The sequence below is a fragment of the Thamnophis sirtalis genome, unplaced genomic scaffold (assembly GCF_051295495.1).
Source record: "Thamnophis sirtalis isolate CommonGarterSnake01/CBP01778 unplaced genomic scaffold, rThaSir2_p1.2 scaffold_11, whole genome shotgun sequence".
Taxonomy (NCBI): domain Eukaryota; kingdom Metazoa; phylum Chordata; class Lepidosauria; order Squamata; family Natricidae; genus Thamnophis; species Thamnophis sirtalis.
This window is the reverse complement of record NW_028261391.1, coordinates 17148274-17167321: the sequence shown is the minus strand read 5'-3', so window position 1 is coordinate 17167321 and position 19048 is coordinate 17148274. Positions and strand designations below refer to the sequence as shown.

At 40.4% G+C, this 19048-nt stretch overlaps 1 protein-coding gene and 1 non-coding gene across 7 annotated transcripts; both read left to right on the top strand.

Annotated features, from left to right (window-relative positions):
• Window positions 1-206: 206 nt before the first annotated feature.
• Window positions 207-279, top strand: TRNAV-AAC (transfer RNA valine (anticodon AAC)). The gene has a single exon. It is a non-coding gene; the product is annotated as a tRNA-Val (tRNA).
• A 748-nt stretch (window positions 280-1027) lies between these two features.
• MYNN (myoneurin) lies at window positions 1028-18983 on the top strand. 6 transcript variants are annotated; one of them, XR_015697990.1, is made up of 10 exons: window positions 1028-1088; window positions 2747-3046; window positions 4100-4902; window positions 8408-8567; window positions 8667-8845; window positions 9790-9873; window positions 10026-10112; window positions 12154-12305; window positions 17030-17238; window positions 18250-18983. XR_015697990.1 is itself a non-coding variant. In XM_014063856.2 (9 exons), exons 2-9 carry the CDS (start codon window positions 2781-2783, stop codon window positions 17057-17059), a joined length of 1761 nt encoding a protein of 586 aa, XP_013919331.1. In that variant the 5' UTR covers window positions 1028-1088; window positions 2747-2780; the 3' UTR covers window positions 17060-18983. The 6 variants fall into 6 exon arrangements, 5 of the variants coding, with proteins under 5 accessions (XP_013919331.1, XP_013919332.1, XP_013919328.1 ...); XM_014063856.2 differs by having other exon boundaries at window positions 17030-18983; XM_014063857.2 differs by lacking the exons at window positions 17030-17238; window positions 18250-18983 and having other exon boundaries at window positions 2747-2871; window positions 4216-4902; window positions 12154-16892.
• Window positions 18984-19048: the final 65 nt, after the last annotated feature.

The following is a 19048-nucleotide window of genomic DNA, read 5'->3' as shown; positions in this document are numbered from 1 at the left end:
CATTATCCTATAAATGTGTAGCAGCAAGACTTGATAGGGGAAGTCTTCATTTGGGGCCGCAGTATCTATATATTCGTTGGAATTTTTGTGAATAAATATTTGGTCTCACTTTTGAATGATGCCGTATTCGAATTCTGCTTGAGGATGAATTAACATAGTAAAAGTAAAGGCATAAGGAAGATAATTTCAAGGCGTTTGGCATAGCAGTTTCCGTAGTGTAGTGGTTATCACGTTCGCCTAACACGCGAAAGGTCCCCGGTTCGAAACCGGGCGGAAACATTTTAAATCTCCAAAACGACTTTTATTTAGGCATTAAGTTACTTTTTCAAAGTTTTTTTTAATGTACTTTATTTATAAGGGACAGAAAGTGCTTAAAAATGGACTCAAATAATTTGTTTCAATAAATTTGTTTTTAATACATTTTTACGCATGCTCCCAACGCCTAGGAAGAAAAGGATAACTTTAAAAAAACGTGCACCTCAATGTTTTAATATTGCTACCGTGCGGCTTTGAAATAACTGTTTATTACTTTTGTTTCCGACTTGGCTGCGTAAAAGTAAAGTAATGGTTTTATTATGTAGCTATGCCAATTGCCCTTTCCTTTGTTTAGACCAGGGATTTTTGAAGATTTGTGGACTTCAACTCCCAGAGTTCCTCAGCCAGCTAAGCTTGCTGAGGAACTCGTCCACAAGTCTTCAAGTTGCCAAGGTTGGAGACCTCGGTCTAGATGTACTATAGACATTCCAGTGAATCCTAATATTCTTAATTTCCATTTGACCAGATGACAAATACATCTCACGCCATCCGCCTCTACAAAGTCATTCGCAGCCGCCCTCAAAATTAATAGTTTAGCGCGCTAGACATCATGGGAAATGTAGTTTATGCTGGAGAAACGCCCATTTTCCCACAACTACGTCACGAAGTCCCGCCCCGATTCCAACCGCCACTCTTTCCTGGCTGGAATTGTCCGGCGAACGGAAGTGACCTTGGAACCGCCACCAACCGAGGAGGCGGACTCCACTCGCGTCATCAAAAAATGGCGCCCTGAGCGGAAGAGGCTTCCGCTCTCGAGTTGCCACCCCTGCCAGGTGTGTTCGCCCAGTAATTCTATAGGGAGGGAGGGAGAGAAAAGGAAGCGGGGCTTAGGACGGAACCATTTGGGTTGGATGGCGGGGGGGGGAGGGAGAGAAAGGAGAAGGAATACCCGGGCTTTGCTGGAGAGAAATCCGAAGGACCGAGGAGAAGAAGTGGGTGGGAGGCAGCCCCGCTGGCGGGCGTGTGTGTGTGTGTGACAGGAGGGAGCCGGCATTGTGGGGAGGTCAGATTTGGAACCAGAGGGAGCTCTTCCCCCTCCCACCCCTCAGGCAAAAGGGAAAGCTGAAAAGATGGTAGTGCCAGTTTGTGTTCTGCTCCTACAGGAGATGCCACTCTGCAGTATTGCCCCCAAACTCCCCCCCCCCCAATATATTTGTTTTTAGGGGCTCCATGCATCTTGCACAGGGAGGAACCCCTTAACAGCCTTGTGTGGGTGAGGAAGGGCGACTAAGCCCAAATCACCCAGTGAGTTTCTCTTAATGAAAATTGGGGGTCCCTTGAATCTCGGTCTCTCCAGTCCTGGTCCAACTTTCCACTCCGTGTAGATCAGTGGTTTCCAATGTGGGGCCCGTGCAATTTGATTTTTTGTTTTTTAATGGGGGCAATTTGAACCTTGTTTAAACCAAATTAGTGGCCTTTTAGGCTTCTTCCGCATGAGTAGAGTTGACTTTTTGAGTAAAGTAAGAGTTCTATGTCACAAGGGTGGGGGACCAGGATTTTAGAGATGCTTAGGTGGGGCATGACCAAAAAAAAAGTTGGGAACCACTGGTGTAGATGGATTAGATGAATAACACATCCCACATTTCCACCTTGCTCATCCTGCTCCCTCCCCATCTGTCAGTGATGGTTGCATATCACATTTTTTGTAGTGTTTTATTTGTGTAGTTTTATCTTTTTAATATTGTAAGCCGCCCAGAGTTATCCTGGGGTAAGATAGGCTCTTTATTACTGTAAATGTAATAAATGAAGAGGCTACCTTTATGCATCCCTGTTAAGAACACCGGAAACTAAAGATGTCTTTGGGGGATTGCAGATGGTCCTTGTGCCTACTGGCACTCCAAATCATATTCTGCCCTTTATGTATCTGGATCCCTCCATAAAGGCATTGAACAGTAACATATGATACCCTTTGCATAAAATGGGAAGAGTCTCAGTTGAGTTCTGCAACTGAGATATACCTTTACATTCGGCTTCTTGAATTTATTCTGCCAAATATACATGCATGGGGTTGTGGGCAAAACCTGCTCTGATGACGCAGGGAAATTTGATAGGCCACCCATCTGATTCAGCCTCTGGTTGACAAACCGAAAGAGAGTCCAGTTTTCAAAATCTCTCATTACATTCTAAAATAATGTTTAACCTGCTTCCTTTTTGATGTGATTTAAATTTGCTTGTTTTGGAAAGGGATGTAGAACATCTTTTCCCAGCAAATGTTTTTGTGAGCTATAGCACCCGGGATCTTGTATTTGCTGAATGAAAGAGTTTTAGTTTTGTCTCAGCATGTTGCTTTTCTTCATAATAATTAGATTCTGTTGTCTAAATAATACAAAAATAGTAGACAGAAATCTTTGAGTGGGTTTGTGTTATTTCTTTTATTCTGCTGAAACTACTATTGGAACCCTGATGCTTATATATTTGTTTTTCTTTTCAGGCCAAAAGGAAGAAACTGTGCATCATTACACAAAATGCAGTGTTCCCATCACTGTGAGCATCTCCTGGAAAGTCTGAACAGGCAGCGTGAAGTGGGCTTCCTTTGTGACTGCACCATCATTATTGGTGAATTCCAGTTCAAAGCTCATCGAAATGTTCTTGCATCTTTTAGCGAGTACTTTTGGGCTATTTACAGGGATACTTCAGAGAGTAATATATTTCTGGATCAGAATCAAGTGAAGGCTGATGGATTTCAGAAACTTTTGGAATTCATATACACAGGAGATTTAAACCTTGATAGGTATGGCTGGATATTTATTTAGTGTTTAAAGGAAATACTAGACAGAGAACTAAACAGAATGCTCTCACTTACAATGTAAGTTAAGATGTCACAGAAATAAAGCAGGCAGGAATAGAAGAGAAAATTAATATATGCGAGACAATGATGTGCAATGTCACATGACGATTGGTTTAATCCAATTTACAAGCTCCTCATTTCATGGTACAAAATCCTCTGTTATATGAGTGGTGTACTTAAAAAAAATCACTATTAAGCAAGGAAAGTCTTTTGATTGAAGTTCAAAACAAGCCACAGCTTAACAGATTGTATGACAACAGCTTGTTACAAGGAATTAGAACTGATACCGCTTGGTATGTATTGAGATATTAGATTTATAGCCTGTCTTTGTACAGGAATTCAAGAAGCCAACAATAGTACTTGCTCCTCCTCCTTATCCCCATGAGGACTACCACGTGAGGATGTCTGAAGTCACCTGATGATCTTCCATGACTGAGAGTGGAGAGAACTTGAATCTACCCACTTCTAGTCCAAATACTTGAATCACTGCATCACTCTGCCTCTCACAGAGGTGATTGAAGGAATAATTCAGTTAGTATCACTTGGTGATATATAAAAATTGATGGTGGCATTTTTGTAGGCTAAACTGACTTCAACATTTTCCTAGAATTTGCCCAGTGATCCATCTAAGCATTGGATCTCATCTCTTAATATTTACCATATTTTTATGTGGCAATACTTCTGTTGTGATACACTCTGTGCCAGCTAAAGTCCAAAGTCAGATTTGATCAGTCTGAATAACAGTGTTAGACTACATAGTTCAGGGGAGTTGATTGGTAAAATGGGATTATATAGCAGTGACATAATTTTTATGGTTGATGCTTATTTTTGTGATTTTATGGCCATTTCAAAAAAAAGGAAAGGGAGCATATTATAAGGCTTATTTCTGATCTAGATTTTTTAAAAATCTTGTTTAAAAATTGTATCTGTTTTCTCAATTTAACATTCGTGCGTTTTTAAGACCATCAGTTTTCTTCATGTATATTTTTCTTGCAGTTGGAATGTTAAAGAAATTCACCAGGCTGCCGACTATCTTAAAGTGGAGGAAGTAGTCACTAAATGTAAAATTAAAATGGAAGATTTTGCTTTTATTGCTAATCCTTCTTCTACAGAAATTTCTAGTATCACTGGGAATATTGCATTGAACCAACAGACTTGCCTGCTAACACTTCGTGACTACAATAACCAGGAGAAATCAGATGCCCCTTCAGTGGATATAGCTCCATCTCCAGTCTTAACAGCAGCCTTGGAAAAAAAATCTGTCCAACCCAAAAAACGGAAAAAGGCCTTCAGTTCCCCCAAACACCCACCGAGCAAGCCAGTACAATATACAGGTGATGTTGCAGAAAACTCTGCCATGGAGATGTTTTTAGACGCAAATAAATTGGCCACCGAGATAACAGAACAAGCTGCCCAAGGTGGCGATAATTCTGAACTGCAACTTACCCCTGTGGTGGAGAGTGAAACTTTTGCCGCTCAAGAAATCCTTGTGCAGACTATGGCTGTGAAGCCAAAACAAGGCAAACCACATCAAAATTGTGCTTTGAAAGAGCACTGCTTATCTAACATTACCAGTGACAAGAACTCCTATCAGTTGGAGAGCTCGGGAGAAGACCTGGATCAGAAATACCCCAAGGCCAAGCCAGTGTGTAATACATGTGGGAAGGTATTTTCGGAATCCAGTAGCCTGAGGCGACACATGCGGATTCACAAGGGAGTCAAACCGTACGTGTGCCAGCTCTGCGGCAAGGCGTTTACCCAGTGCAACCAGCTGAAAACGCATGTAAGAACTCACACAGGTAGGCTGTCTGTTTGGGTTTGGGGATTACATCCTGTCACAATCAGCAGGAAAGGTCACCCATCTTTCAAATAAATTCCCTTTTGCCAACTTGTGGTCAGTTATAATAAAATAAGTAGGATTCAGGAACATTCTTCATCTTTAGATTATTATTTTTTTCAAGGAAGCAGGTATACCCTATCAAATGAATCTAGATATATCAGTATTTCTTGCTTCTATAAGCTGCAAGGAGAGAGAGGGAAAACATTTTACCAAATGTAGATAAATAAATTTAGAGCCGAGGTGGCACAGTGGTTAAATGCAGCACTGCAGGCTACTTCAGCTGACTGCAGTTCTTCAGTTCGGCTGTTCAAATCTCACCGGCTCAGGGTTGACTCAGCCTTCCATCCTTCCAAGGTGGGTAAAAAGAAGACCCGGATTGTTGTTGGGGGCAATATGCTGACTCTGTAAACCGCTTAGAGAGGGCTGAAAGCCCTATGAAGCGGTATATAAGTCTAACTGCTATTGCTATTGCTATAGTGTGTGAGCAGAAAGCTCAGTCCTGGGCATTTTCAGAGTAGATGTGTTTTGTAGCCCTTGTTTCTTGCCAGAACTATTCAGGTAGGGATATTATAAAAGTTATTCCAAGGAAAGAAAAGTAAAGCAAAAAAATAAAATAAAAATGTCTATGTTGCATTACAAAAACATAGTTAAACCTACAAAATCTTATTAAATGAAATGGTTTCTGGTGCACAGGTTACCAGTTACCTACTTGGATGTAAGCAGTACGTTTATTTTTGCAATAATTGTAAAAATGTTAGAGAATCTTATGGTTTATATGATGAGACAGTTGAGTGAAAGCAGTGGGTCGCCCTGCAGTGTCACCCTTTACTAGTCTTGCACATAAACATTTACCTGGTCAGGGCACCTGTGAGGCAAAAAGGCTTTTGAAAGGCTAATTGGCAATTTAAAAATGCTAGAGCCTCAGTGGCACAGTGGTTAGAGTCCAGTACTGCAGGCTACTTCTGCTGACTGCCGGCTGACTGTAATTTGGCAGTTCATATCCGACCAGGCTCAAGGTTGACTCAGCCTTCCATCCTTCCAAGGTGGGTAAAATGAGGACCCAGATTTTTGGGGGCAATATGCTGATTCTGTAAACCGCTTCGAGAGGGCTGTAACGCACTGTATAGTAGTATATAAGCGCTTTTGCTATTGCTAATTCCAGAGAAGTTGGGGTGGCAACTTGGGTGATGGTGTGTTGGATGCCATAACACGACATAGTAGTAGCTGAAGATTTGGTGTGGTGGAGAGCTAGTTTAGAAGGCTGAAGAACCTTGAGGAGGAGGCTTGGGGGAAAAACCAAAGACTCAGATGAAGTGCATACAGATGAGCATATACATTTTATATTATGGGGCTCGATAAGAAGGAAGCAGACAGAGGCATCAGAGAGCGGCGTGGCAGCTCAGCTTGAAAGTAGCAGCTGAAGTTTATAGGGATTGCAGTGATACCAGAAAGTTGGAGTCCAATAATGGAACGATCAGACTTCCAAGGACATTGACTAGTGTGAGTGAGTGACCTGTCTGGTAAATCAAGGACAGAGCTTCCTGTTCTGCTTGGTTCTAGCAGATAGGAAGACCTGTCCAGTGGGAAGAACAGTGACTAAATTCCAACTCATGATCTGGTCCAAGCAGCAGCCACAAAACCAGGTCAGATATCAAATCAGCCAAAGTCAGAGCAGCTAGCCGTAAAAGAGAGTGCTAAAATAGGAAACAGAGAGTGAGTGAGTGAGAGAGAGAGAGAGAGAGAGCTCTTATATTGGGCCTCCTTCAGGTACCGTTGACCGGGCAATGCCGGTTGGCGACTACTTGGGGAAGGTCTTTCTGTGTAGCTGCTCCAGCCCTGTGGAATGACCTCCCTGCAGAGATCCGGACCCTTCCCACTCTCTCGGTCTTCCGTAAGGCCACTAAAACCTGACTGTTCCGGCAGGCCTGGGGCTGTTGACCCCAAAATATGGTCCAGCCCCACTTGGAATGGAGTGCATGGTGTGTTTTTAAGTCTATCTTTTCTTTTTTCTATGCCTTTTGATTTATTTGTATTGTGAGCCACCCGGAGTCCTACGGGATTGGGCAGCATACAAGTGTTATTAAACTTTGAAACTTCCTGCCAAACTCGCTTCCAAGCAGTTGACTCCCAGTGGTGATAATAACTGGCAAGGGTTGGACAAGGGAAGGGGGAGGCTAAGTGCTAAGGCAGGGAATCCCTAGGCCAGGAAACATAGGAGAGAAGCAAAAAGACCGAAGAGGAATAGAGTAATGTCCTCCTTGGTTCTCTGTGAACTGAAAGAGTGGCAAAGAAGGGCTCATTTTTCACAGTCAGTGTTTTGGGAAGACAGCCAAGGTCATGTTGCTTGGCTGGAAAGACATGCCAGGTGCTAACTGGATAGATGCCCAGAATCTAAAACTGAAAGCTGAAGACAGCTAGGAGGAAGGAGAGGTGAGAAAAGACATTTTTCTTTGGTATCATATTGGCTGTAAACCAGTAAGCTTCTGCTTCACCAGAAAAAGGAATCTTGTTGTAATCCTTCAGACTGGTCACTTTAAAAGAAAACCTACAACAGATGTCTCCCTCCCTTTATGGCAGTCTTTAAAAAAATGTTTGCTATGGAAGTTGTAGTGTGTGGCTCCTATGCACAGTATTTAAAATCTTAATAAGTAACAGTGTGAGATTGTCACAGTTCCATTCGTTATTATTTTGGTGAGGATTATGTGACAGATAAGCCATATCTTTCTACACAGTATTTTTTGCCATGCAATCTTCTAGAACTAACAACTGTGTGGGTCTAAATTGTCTTTGCAGTGTACAGGGTGCAACTTTATATTTTAACTTTTAATGACCAATGTTTTTAACATTCTAATTCTTTTATACTGTTTTTTATGACACTGTAAGCCACACAGAGTTGCTTGATAGTGAGATGGATGGCATGTAAATGTAATGGATACATAATTAAACTCAGAAGGTCAAATCTGACTTGATAAATAATTGGTGAAATCATGAAAGGAAAACATGCAAACCGTTATCCACCTCTTCGTTCCTATTAAATGTGTAATCATACCAAATCTCAGTGGAGTAAACTGTGTCTGAAAATTTTCAAGCCTTAATTAAGCAGAAAGACAATACCTAGAACTCCTGAACATTTCCTAAACGGTTGATTTGTGGCAAAAAGTTTTCCAGCATTATATGCGCAGTTACAGATAAATTATTTTGGATAATTGGGGGAATAAAATCTCTCCATTCCATCTATTATTGGCAATAAATCAAACTGCTGTTCAGCTGGAATAAAGAGCTTCATCAGCCAAATAGATGAGCTAGGGTCATCCTAGGGTCCAAATGATGTCCTGCCCACTCTTTGAAATTCAGACATATCTCCTTGCCTCTGTCCACAATTCCTTTTTGTTCAGAATGGGGGGGGAGGGGGAAGAGATACTTTAGAAGGCATGACTAGAGTAACATCTTAATTCCCTTTGTAGGTGAAAAGCCATACAAATGTGATCTCTGTGACAAAGGTTTTGTTCAGAAATGCCAGCTTGTTTTCCATAGCCGAATGCATCACGGAGAAGAGAAACCATACAAGTGTGACGCCTGCAATCTGCAATTTGCAACTTCGAGTAATCTAAAAATTCACGCCAGGTGAGTGAATGAGCATCACCCGAAATTTGGCTAAAGATGACGTCGTTTGCTTAAAAGCCACCGGGACACTGATAGTAGGCTTTGCTTTTTTTACCTTAGGAAACACAGTGGAGAGAAGCCATATGTCTGTGATCGATGTGGGCAGCGATTTGCACAAGCAAGCACGTTGACTTACCATGTGCGACGGCACACGGGAGAAAAGCCTTATGTCTGTGACACCTGTGGGAAAACGTTTGCCGTTTCAAGTTCACTCATCACTCACTCAAGAAAGCATACAGGTAATCCTGGAATAAAATTAGAGAGGCCTTGCTGGGCTGATGTAGCTATAAAAAGGGAAGTTGAAGGCATGATTTTGAAAGGCATTTGTCTTTTGCCCTTAGTAGGAAAGTATAACAGGCTAAAAAGTTTGGAGACCAGGTATCTGATTGAAACCATTCAATGCATCATTAAGGTAGACTGGTTGCTTTTGTGGTGGGAGACAATAACTTGGTTAGTGGACTATAGAAGGAATAGATTAGACAGACAGCCCTTGCTTATCAATGGAGACCAAGTGGAGTAAGTGGCCAGTTTTCTGGGTGTTATCCTAAAAGAAGACCTGACCTGAGGCACTCACATTGCAGCACTGGTCAAAAGGACCCAGCAGAGATTATACTACCTAGACTTCTCGGGGAAACAACAACTGAATGGAAAACTGCTGGTGACCTTCTATCGCTGCACCATAGAGAGTATTTTAACTTACTGCACCTATGTATGGTTTGTCAATTGCACAGTGGTAGATAGGACGGCGCTCCAGAGGGTTAATGTCATTGCCCAGAGAATCATTGGTTGCCCTCTCCCCTCTTTGGAAGAGTTTTATAGCTCCTGCTGCTTTAAGAAAGTTCAAAACATTGTTAAAGATCCATCTCATCCTGGGCACCCCCCCCTTTTTTTTTTGAACTATTACCATCTGGCAGACGGTACAGGATAATAAAAACAAACAGGCTGAAAAACAGCTGTTATCCCAGGACAGTAACCATATTAAATTCTATGGTATAATACAATATCAGGTTTTCAATTTCAATTATATAGCATGTGAAGGATGTGTGTTTGTGTTTTTATTTTTATAATGCACACCGAAGATGGCATTTAATTTCGTTGTACGAGGTGCGATGACAATAAAGTAAACTAAACTAATGGTGAAAGACACCATTTTCTGATAACCTACCCCTTATTTTATCTGCAGGAGAGAAACCTTATATATGTGGCATCTGTGGCAAAAGCTTCATTTCTTCAGGAGAACTTAACAAACATTTCCGGTCTCATACAGGTAAAATCTGAAGCAAATCCATTACTTACACATGGAATGTTGCTTAATCCTACATTACTGCTTATTTGCTAATTGATTTCATCCACCCACCCCTTCCTGTTGAAATACCTATATTGGAATTTGGTGAGTCTGACTAGAAATTTTGCTTTAAGGTGAAAGACCATTTATCTGTGAGCTGTGTGGAAACTCCTATACAGATATCAAGAATCTAAAGAAACACAAATTGAAAGTTCATTCGGGTAAGTGCTGATTTTAATACCTAATGCTCACACAGCCTAGATCAGGGGTGTCAAACTCGTGTCCAGGCTCTACCCCCGCCCGTTTTAGCGAAGGGGGGAAAAGTCTTGATATATCATGCGATGCCGCCATGATGCCGTGAGTTTGGCCTAGATCAAAGGCATTTATTTAGTCTCTGTTCAAAGCAGAGAAATCTGTGCCTCAGTCTTGCAAGCTAACAACGTTAAATGCTGGATTTTTTATAGTGAGGTCCTGACATTCTGTCTTGCTAATCTATCCCTGCATAAAATATTGAAAGAAACTAAGAAAACAAAATGGAACCAGGAAAGGATAAATGGGCAGGAAAATATAGGAGTATTGCATCATGTTTTCAGTACTACTTTACCTTTAGTTGAAATGATTCCCTGTCCTCTGTACTGTTTGTTTATATAGGTTAATCATTAGCTTTTTTTTAATGCACGGCTGAATCTCATGTAACTTGTAAACACGAATTTTCTTTATTGTTCTTTAAAAAATCCATTATTCCAGTGCCAGGTTTTGTATTACAATCAAATACTTGGAAGATTTATGGTGATATCTGTGTCAGACATGTTCCTCCTACTCACCCCTCACCCCTCCTATTCACCCCTCACCAGTGGTGGGTTTCAAAAATTTTTAGAACCTCTTCTGTAGGTGTGGCCTGCTTTGTGAGAGTAGCTTGCCGGCCATGTGACTGGGTGGGCCTGGCTTGCCATCCATGTGACTGAGTGGGAGTGGCTTGGAAGTCATGTGACTGGGTGGCCGTGGCCAACTTGTAAAATGTGGTGAAACTCACTTAACAACGCTCTTGCTTAGCAACCAAAATGATGGCTCAGAAACACTGGCATTTGAAGCAGGCAAGTCTTAAAGCTATCAAGTTACAAGACTCTTGCACCCCTAACCCTTTAGGAAAAAAAACCCCAGGGGTGTTCAGACTTGACAGCTTTAAGACTTGTGGATTCAACTCCCAGAATTCCTCCTCTCGCTCTTCACCTTGAATGATGTGCGGACAGGCGGGGAGAGGGAGCTGGAACCAGATCTAAACGGCACTGTAGATTCGTAGCTATTCTAGCTAAGTATTATGGGAGGTTGATTGGGAAAGAAAGGGAACCAACTTTTAAAAAATATCCTTATAAATCTAGAGGCTAATTGCTACGTTAGGTATTGCTAGATGTTGGTCATTACCGATAAGACTGTATTATTGTTATTCTTTTCATCCTTCCTAGTACCTATCTCTTCCCACTTGTGACTATAACCATGTTGCTTGTATTTTTACCATTTATATTGTTTTATTTGTTTCCTAGTATGATTTGATTGCTTATTTAATATCCTATGACTATCACTAAGTGTTGTATCTTATGATTTGTGATGAATGTTTTCTATTTTATTTTTCTTTATGTGCACTGAGAGCATATGCATCAAAGACAAATTCCTTGTGTATTCAATCACACTTGGCCAATGAAGAATTCTATTCTATTTCTCCTATATATCACATCAGCCCATCCTGCTCGTTCAGGCAGGGAAAACATGCTACGGATCCCATTAGTCAGAGAATTCCAACTGGTAGGGTCAAGGAAGAGGGTCTTTTCTGCTGCTGCCCCTGCTTTGTGGAACATCTTGCCTGCAGAGATAAGGAAAGACCCCAATCTCTTGGCTTTCTGCAGAAGGGTCAAAATCTAGCTGTGTAGCCTTGCCATGAGAGCCCTTCCCCTCTTGCCTGTATTAACAGCTCTTCAGTCTCCCTATTCTCCCTCTCTTCCATTTTTATAGTGCTGTTTTACATGTTTACATTTGTAACCTTAAATTATTTGGCTGAAATATTTTACGGTATGGATTACATTGTACACTGGCCAGAGGTGCTCTGTGAGGGAGATGGGACAGTGTGTGTGTATGTGTGTAAATATAAAATAAATACAAATATAAAATAAATTAAATAGAATGTTCCTTGGGCCCATGTTACATGATATATTATTAAATAGGTCTTTATTTTCAAGAGTAATTCTTCAGTATTGTTTGACTTTTCAGATTCCGAGAACCCATTGGATTCCATTGCACTTGATCCTTCTTCCTTCAGCGAGCAAGATTCAATCCCAAGTGAGAAAAGCCTTTTGCTGGAATCTGCTGACGTGAAGCCTTCAGACATATTGCCTCTGCCCATTGGAACAGAGGACCATCAGGTATTGCTGCCTGTCACGGATGGTCAATCTTCCCCATCCGACACACTTCTGAGATCTTCCATCACGGGATATTCAGAACCTCAGTTTATTTTCCTCCAACAATTGTACTGACAATTGTTGAGTGACGAAAACTCTATAAATCCAAACATCTCCGATCAAAAGGAGCTGTGGGTGAGCTAGATTTCATCTCAGTTTCCACTATGGACTTTTGAGTGATGGCATCTTTGCTTTGAATTCAGCTTTCCTTTAATATTTTGTTACTCTAGAACAAGATTGTGTATTTTCACCTGAAAGAATCAAGATTGCTTTTTCTAGGAGATAAAAAAAATCTTTTGTTTTTCTTCAACATCTGCCTTAAGAATCCTAAACTATTTAACACGGAGAAGATCCTTTAGTGTTCATGCAGAAACTAAGTCAAGGTATTCAAGCTAAAAACATTGATCTGAAATTAAGAGTCTTTTTTTTAACCGTAAATGACTTAGCTTTTAGAATAGATTAAAATAACAAAGTTGGAAGGGACCTTGGAGGTCTTCTAGTTCAACCCCCTGCTTAGGCAAGGAACCCTACACTACTTCAGACAAATGGTTATCCAATCTCTTCTTAAAAACTTACAGTGTTGGAGCATTCACAACTTCTGGAAGCAAGTTGTTCCACTGATTAATTGTTCTAACTGTCAGGAAATTTCTCCTTAGTTCTAGCTTGCTTCTCCTTGATTAGTTTCCATCCATTGCTTCTTGTTCTATCTCCAGGTGCTTTGGAGAATAGTTTGACTCCCTCTTCTTTGTGGAAGCCCCTGAGATATTGGAACACTGCTATCATGTCTTCCCCCCAGTCCTTCTTTTTATTAAACTAGACATACCCAGTTCCTGCAACCGTGCTTCATATGTTTTAGCCTCCAGCCCCTAATCATCTTGCTTGCTCTTCTCTGCACTCTTTCTAGAGTCTCAACATCTTTTCTACATCATGGCGACCAAAACTGAATGCATTATTCCAAGTGTGGCCTTACCAAGGCATTATAAAGTGGTATTATCACTTCACGTGATCTTGATTCTATCCCTCTGTTTATGCAACCTAGAACTGTGTTGACTTTTTTGGCAACTGCTGCACACTGCTGGCTCATATTTAAATGGTTGTCCACTAGGATTCCAAGACTGTGAGAGGGATCTCACAGTTATTACTATTGAGCAAGGTACCACATATATTGTACCTGTGCATTTTGTTTTTCTTGCCTAAATGTAGAATCTTATTTTTTTTCACCATTGAATTTCATTTTGTTAGATAGTGCCCAATGTTCAAGTCTGTCAAAATCCTTCTGTATCTTAAGCCTATCTTCTGGAGTGTTGGCTGTTCCTGCCAGTTTGGTGTCATCTGCAAATTTGATGAGTTCCCCATCTATCCTCTCATCCAAATCATTAATATAAATTTAGAAATAAACAAATCCAACAATAATTGAAAGCAACTCTGAAAACAGCCAATATAGATGCAGCAGCTGCCCAGTATGTTCCACCAAGTGTTATAAATACAACTGGATGTCATTGTACAAAAGATGAGGGGGGTGGGAGTTGTGCCATTTCTGTCATGGGAAATTAGGATCTTGGGACAGAGGAGACTATCTGAAGAAGATGCCATGTGTTCAGAAGCAGAGATTAATCTGAACGAGAGATTAAGTCATTAGATATAGAAAGCTGCAATGATATTTGCTAGGCAGGCCACAGGATGAATTTCTTGTCTAAACAGAAATTTGCGACGTTGCCTATATTAGCGAAATAGCCTGATAAATTATTATCAGTGATTGTGCTATATGCTGGCTCCACTGATAATAAATAATATAATTATGATGTTCAGGTCTTAGGGATAAGATTCAAAGCTAGAATCGCCGAAGTATTTTTTTTCCGACTTGCTACCTATTCTGTACAAATTTGGCTAGTCGAAGTACCGTATTTTCACGCATATAACCCGCGGGTAATGTGCGTTTTTTACCTATCCCGCATGCCCCCCCCCGCGGGGCATAAAAATGGGCGGGGTATACGGAAAATATTTTACACGACAGCGACTAACAGATTAACTAAAGGGAGACGTACCAGTATAGCAGTCAACTTATTTGAATTTTTTATTTATTAAAACAAAGTTACCATATTTTCACATCAATATAAAAGAGCCCTATACAACCCAAATTAAACTTTAAAACATATTTGTCCTATTACTATAAATTAATTAAAAGACTTTGATTGTCCTCTTCTTCACTCGATGAAGAAAAACCCTCAAAGGCATCGTCGCCCGAATCATCATTAAATGCCGCTAAAACGGCCTCTAGGCGTTCGGAGGTGACAGCGTCTTGTCGCAGATCGTCATCTTCGTCTGCCGAGTTGTCGCTTAGGTCTGAAGCGCCTTCTTTTTCGTCAGCAATGATGCCCGCCTTTTTAAATCCATTCAGGATAGTATCAGGAGAGATTTTGTTCCATGCATTAAGCACCCAATTGCAGGCTTCTCCATGGGTTGCACGACGCAAACGACCAGACGGTATAAAAGTATGAGTCCCAGACTGCATCCATTCGTCCCATTCAGCGCGAACATAAGTTTTAAATGGATGATTTACTGCAATATCAAGTGGCTGAAGTTTGGAAGTTAAACCACCAGGGATAACAGAAACATGGGCCCCAAGGCCGTTCAGTTTCTTTTTAACGTTTTCACACTTATGTGCAGCCATGCTGTCAAATATTACCAATGATTTCTTCGAGAAAAATCCGCCTGGTCGGGTTCGGAAACATTTCTCTATCCATAACAGCATGACTTCATTGTCCATCCAACCATTTTTGTTGCAGTGTACGAAGATACCGGGTGGAAATTTTTCACGGGGCATCGTGATTCGTTTAAATATAACCATTGGTTTAAGTTTTATTCCGTTTGCTGTAGATGCCAGAACCACAGTAAAGCAGGTCCGCTCATGACCGGTAGTCGATATTGCCACCATTTTAATTCCTTTTTCAGCGACTGACCTCATAGCAGGAATGTCGAAGGCCATCGGAACTTCATCCATATTAATTATTTCAGAATGCAAAATTTTGCGTTCTCTAATGTTCTCAATGGTGAAATCTCTAAAATTAGCGACTAGTTGCTCCCAATCATTCGGTAAACGTTGTCCAACTGTTGTGCGCATACGCACGGATAAATTGTTCCGTTTCATAAATTTGCCCACCCAGGTTAAGCCACATTTGAAATCGGATATTTTTAGTTCAACGGCAATAAGCCTAGCTTTCATTTGGATGGCCAATGTAGAAACTCCTTGGTTATTCGCCCGCCTGTCTAAAACCCAGTTCTTAAGGTCTACCTCTAAATCCGGCCATTTCACTCCAGGACCTCGTCTGGCGCGTTTCCTAGGATTCATTTTCGCTAATGCAGCCTTATCTTTTCTCCATTCTCTTATTGACTTTTCGTCAACTTCAAATTCTCGGGCAGCAGATCTGTTGCTGGTTGCTTCAGCACGTGTTACTATGTTAAGTTTGAATTCGGCCGTGTATGACTTTCGCTTAAGCATGGTTAGCCTATATATAGGAGCTTTGTTAGGCCTACGGTTGGGCTTGAGGTAATATGATGAAATAGCGCTAATGTAATGTTTACCGATTGGTTATAATGGGGAGGTCCGATGGCTTACTCGTCGCGGGGTATAAAAGTGGGCAGGGTATACGGAAAATATTTTACACGATCTTGAAAACCTGTGGGTTATTTGCGTGGGCGGGTTATTTGCGTGGGCGGGTTATATGCGTGAAAATACGGTACTTGGTCCCACAACTTTCCAGTTTCAGATATCCCTGGCTTGAAATGGAACGGCTTGGTTACAGATTTAAGAAAAGCTCTTCCGGTTTATCAGTAATCTCACAAAAGTTAGTAGTTTTCTGAGAAGGTTGTTAGATTTGTCATGTTAGTTGTAGAAAAAGAATTTTATTTCCTCCACAGCTATCAAAAAGCTTCATGACAAATGAAGGGGCTGAAGAAGAAATAGTAATATTCCATCTTTTCTCTGGCAAACTATCTGATCACTTCTGTACTCACCTAGCTTAACATTCTGAGTGGTTCATGTATACCAAATCAGTTTCTGAATACATAGCTGACTTCTGATCTATCCTTTCTGATGGATTGTAAAATCTTTGCGCAATAGAAGCCAGCCCAAAACCTATACAATATCCACACTGACTATTTCTACGCCACTAAAGGCATTTTTTCCCCTTGAAAAATAATTCCCTTTCAGTTGAAATTCTTAGCAAAAATTCAAGGCAAGCTCTAGAAGTGGTTCCTTCCCATTTCCACAGAAGAGTAAAAAAAAATAAAAAATGACAATTATTTTTTTTAGCTCTTGATGTCCTCCTGGCAGTTATGTTTTCCATTTAGTAATGCCAGGTGTTTCTGTGAGGAGGTGCCAGTAAGGTGCTTGCTATTTTTTTCAATCACTTCTTGCCAAAAATACAGTATGTATGCTTTAAGGAGCTCTGCACTGTAAAGGAATTAACCTGCTAGTTTCAGCCAAAGATTCACTTTATCTACAATTCTGTCTTCATGTTTTGACTAGGAGGCGCCCTTAGGAATTGCTGATAAGGATAAAAAGCGCTGTTAAGTTGACATTAAACAGTGTGTGAACTTAAACATGTGAAGTTGTATTCAAACTCCTAAGAAACAAAAAAGAAAAAAACTAGCTGTACTATTTCACTCCCTTTTCTTATTCTTTGTAGACCTTGGGAAATACAAGCCAAGAATATTGAAAGAGCTAGAGAAATGTTTGAGTAGGATTCCATTCTTTTACCAATTTATCCAATGCAAAAAAAAAGCAAATTCCTTGTGCATAAGAAGAAATACAATTATTAAATGCACAGCAGTTTTAGCAGTAATGCAACCTGTACCTTCTCCCTAACAACTATACCAAATTCAAATTCTGATTCAGGTAAGATTTGTAGTATCAACTCAGATAGGCTTACACAGGTGTATGGTATTTATTTGCAAAACTGAATATAATCCAGTAATTAGGAAACCAGATTCAGACAGAATAAACTGTATTCCTTACGTTGCATAATGTAAAAGGAACCAATGTATTGTATATTTTGACCTCCAGTTCCTGAGGACATCTTTACAAGGGGTGCTGTGTGGTAACAGAGCTGTGTCCCAATTATTGAATCTGGGAGTTTGTAGAACTGTATGTGAAGGACGAACATTCCCATTGGATGTGATTGTGCAGACATTTTGGGCTGAGTAGGAACAAGAAAAAGAACAGAGATAATAGGACTCTCCATACATTTTTTTAGCACCAGGAGACCTAGAGACTCAGTAATTCTGATTTTTAGGAACTATGTTCCTAGCTTGATGTGTTGCTTGGTAAATCCAACTTGAATAATAATCTGTTTCTGAATTGTCAAAAACTAAAAAGAGAAGGATTTTGCCCTTATTAACAGCAGCCAAATTGCTGTCCTAACAAACTTCAGCCCCAAACCAAGTGGCTTTGGTATCTATTTCCTTCCCCCGCTACTCAAGGACATATAATTAGCACTGTTAGCCTACATTTAGGAGTTATAGTTTAGGGAAGAGGGAAAGAAGGGTTAGCTCAGTGAAGCTTGCCAACCACTTTTTACTTTTGTGAAGATGGAGAGGATCTGGTTGTTTCTGATAGATATTTTCCTGATACATTCAAAGACTTTTTGGTATAATCTTGCTTAGTGCTGGTGATACTAAGCTTCTGTTGGCACAAAAAAAAAAATCTAAAACGTGTATGAAGATAGGTTTTGGATAGATTTCTTTATAATATCATAAACTACCTTCTGGAGAAAACAGTTTAATATAGGTATTTCAGATGAAGACGATTTAGGTGACTCTTGAATACTGTTTCAGACTTTCCAAAAATCTTGTCCCTGGAGTTTTTTATTGGACTATTTAATATTTATATTTTTTTTTCCTTTCTAAGGTTTGCGGTTTGTACACAAAGCAATTTTTTTAAAGGCCATTTTTATCTTATACACTACTTTAGGCTCTGGAAGAGCTGAAAATTATTGGAGCAATAACTGAATATACAACCTTTTTTTCCTCAAAAGTCCACTGTGATGCTTGGAAAACTTGGGCTGTTGAGCGATAATGTATCTTTTTCACAAACCATGGTTTCTGCTGGTATGAAAGTACTAGGTGCGAGAATTTACTGGGAACTGTAGGGATTGTATCACAAAGAGGGGTGTGCTATATTTTGTGTATAAAGCTTTCCCCTCTAGCTTTGTGGGGGGGGGGGAGAGATGGAAGGAAGAACCAACTGCATTTTGGACTTAAATTAACTTTCTGGTTGATGACCAGTTATTTGCTGTGATTCACCAGCCATTAAACAGAGGTTTTAAATGATGTGGAACGCTGCCTTCATGAAGAAAGGGGATGTCTTTCACCTGTATGTTGAGCTCTTGGTGAGAATGTTATTATTTTTGCCATATAAGAGTTGTACGATTGTGGGCATTCTGATGAGTTTTGTGACTTACCGCCCCCTTCCAGTTTAAATTATTTCTGAAATATTTTTTCTCATGTATTTGCAAATCTTTTTTTGTTCATGGGTAAATGTGTGTGTAGTTGTCTTCCAGTTTTTTGTACATCCCTCTGAGGGTACCTGTGCATAGATTGCAATATTTTAATGTTAGATTTGAATAAACTGGTTTTGTAACACTTCTGTCCTCTGCCCTTCTATTGTTGCTTGGGATACATAGGGACACAGAGATTTGAAAAGGCTT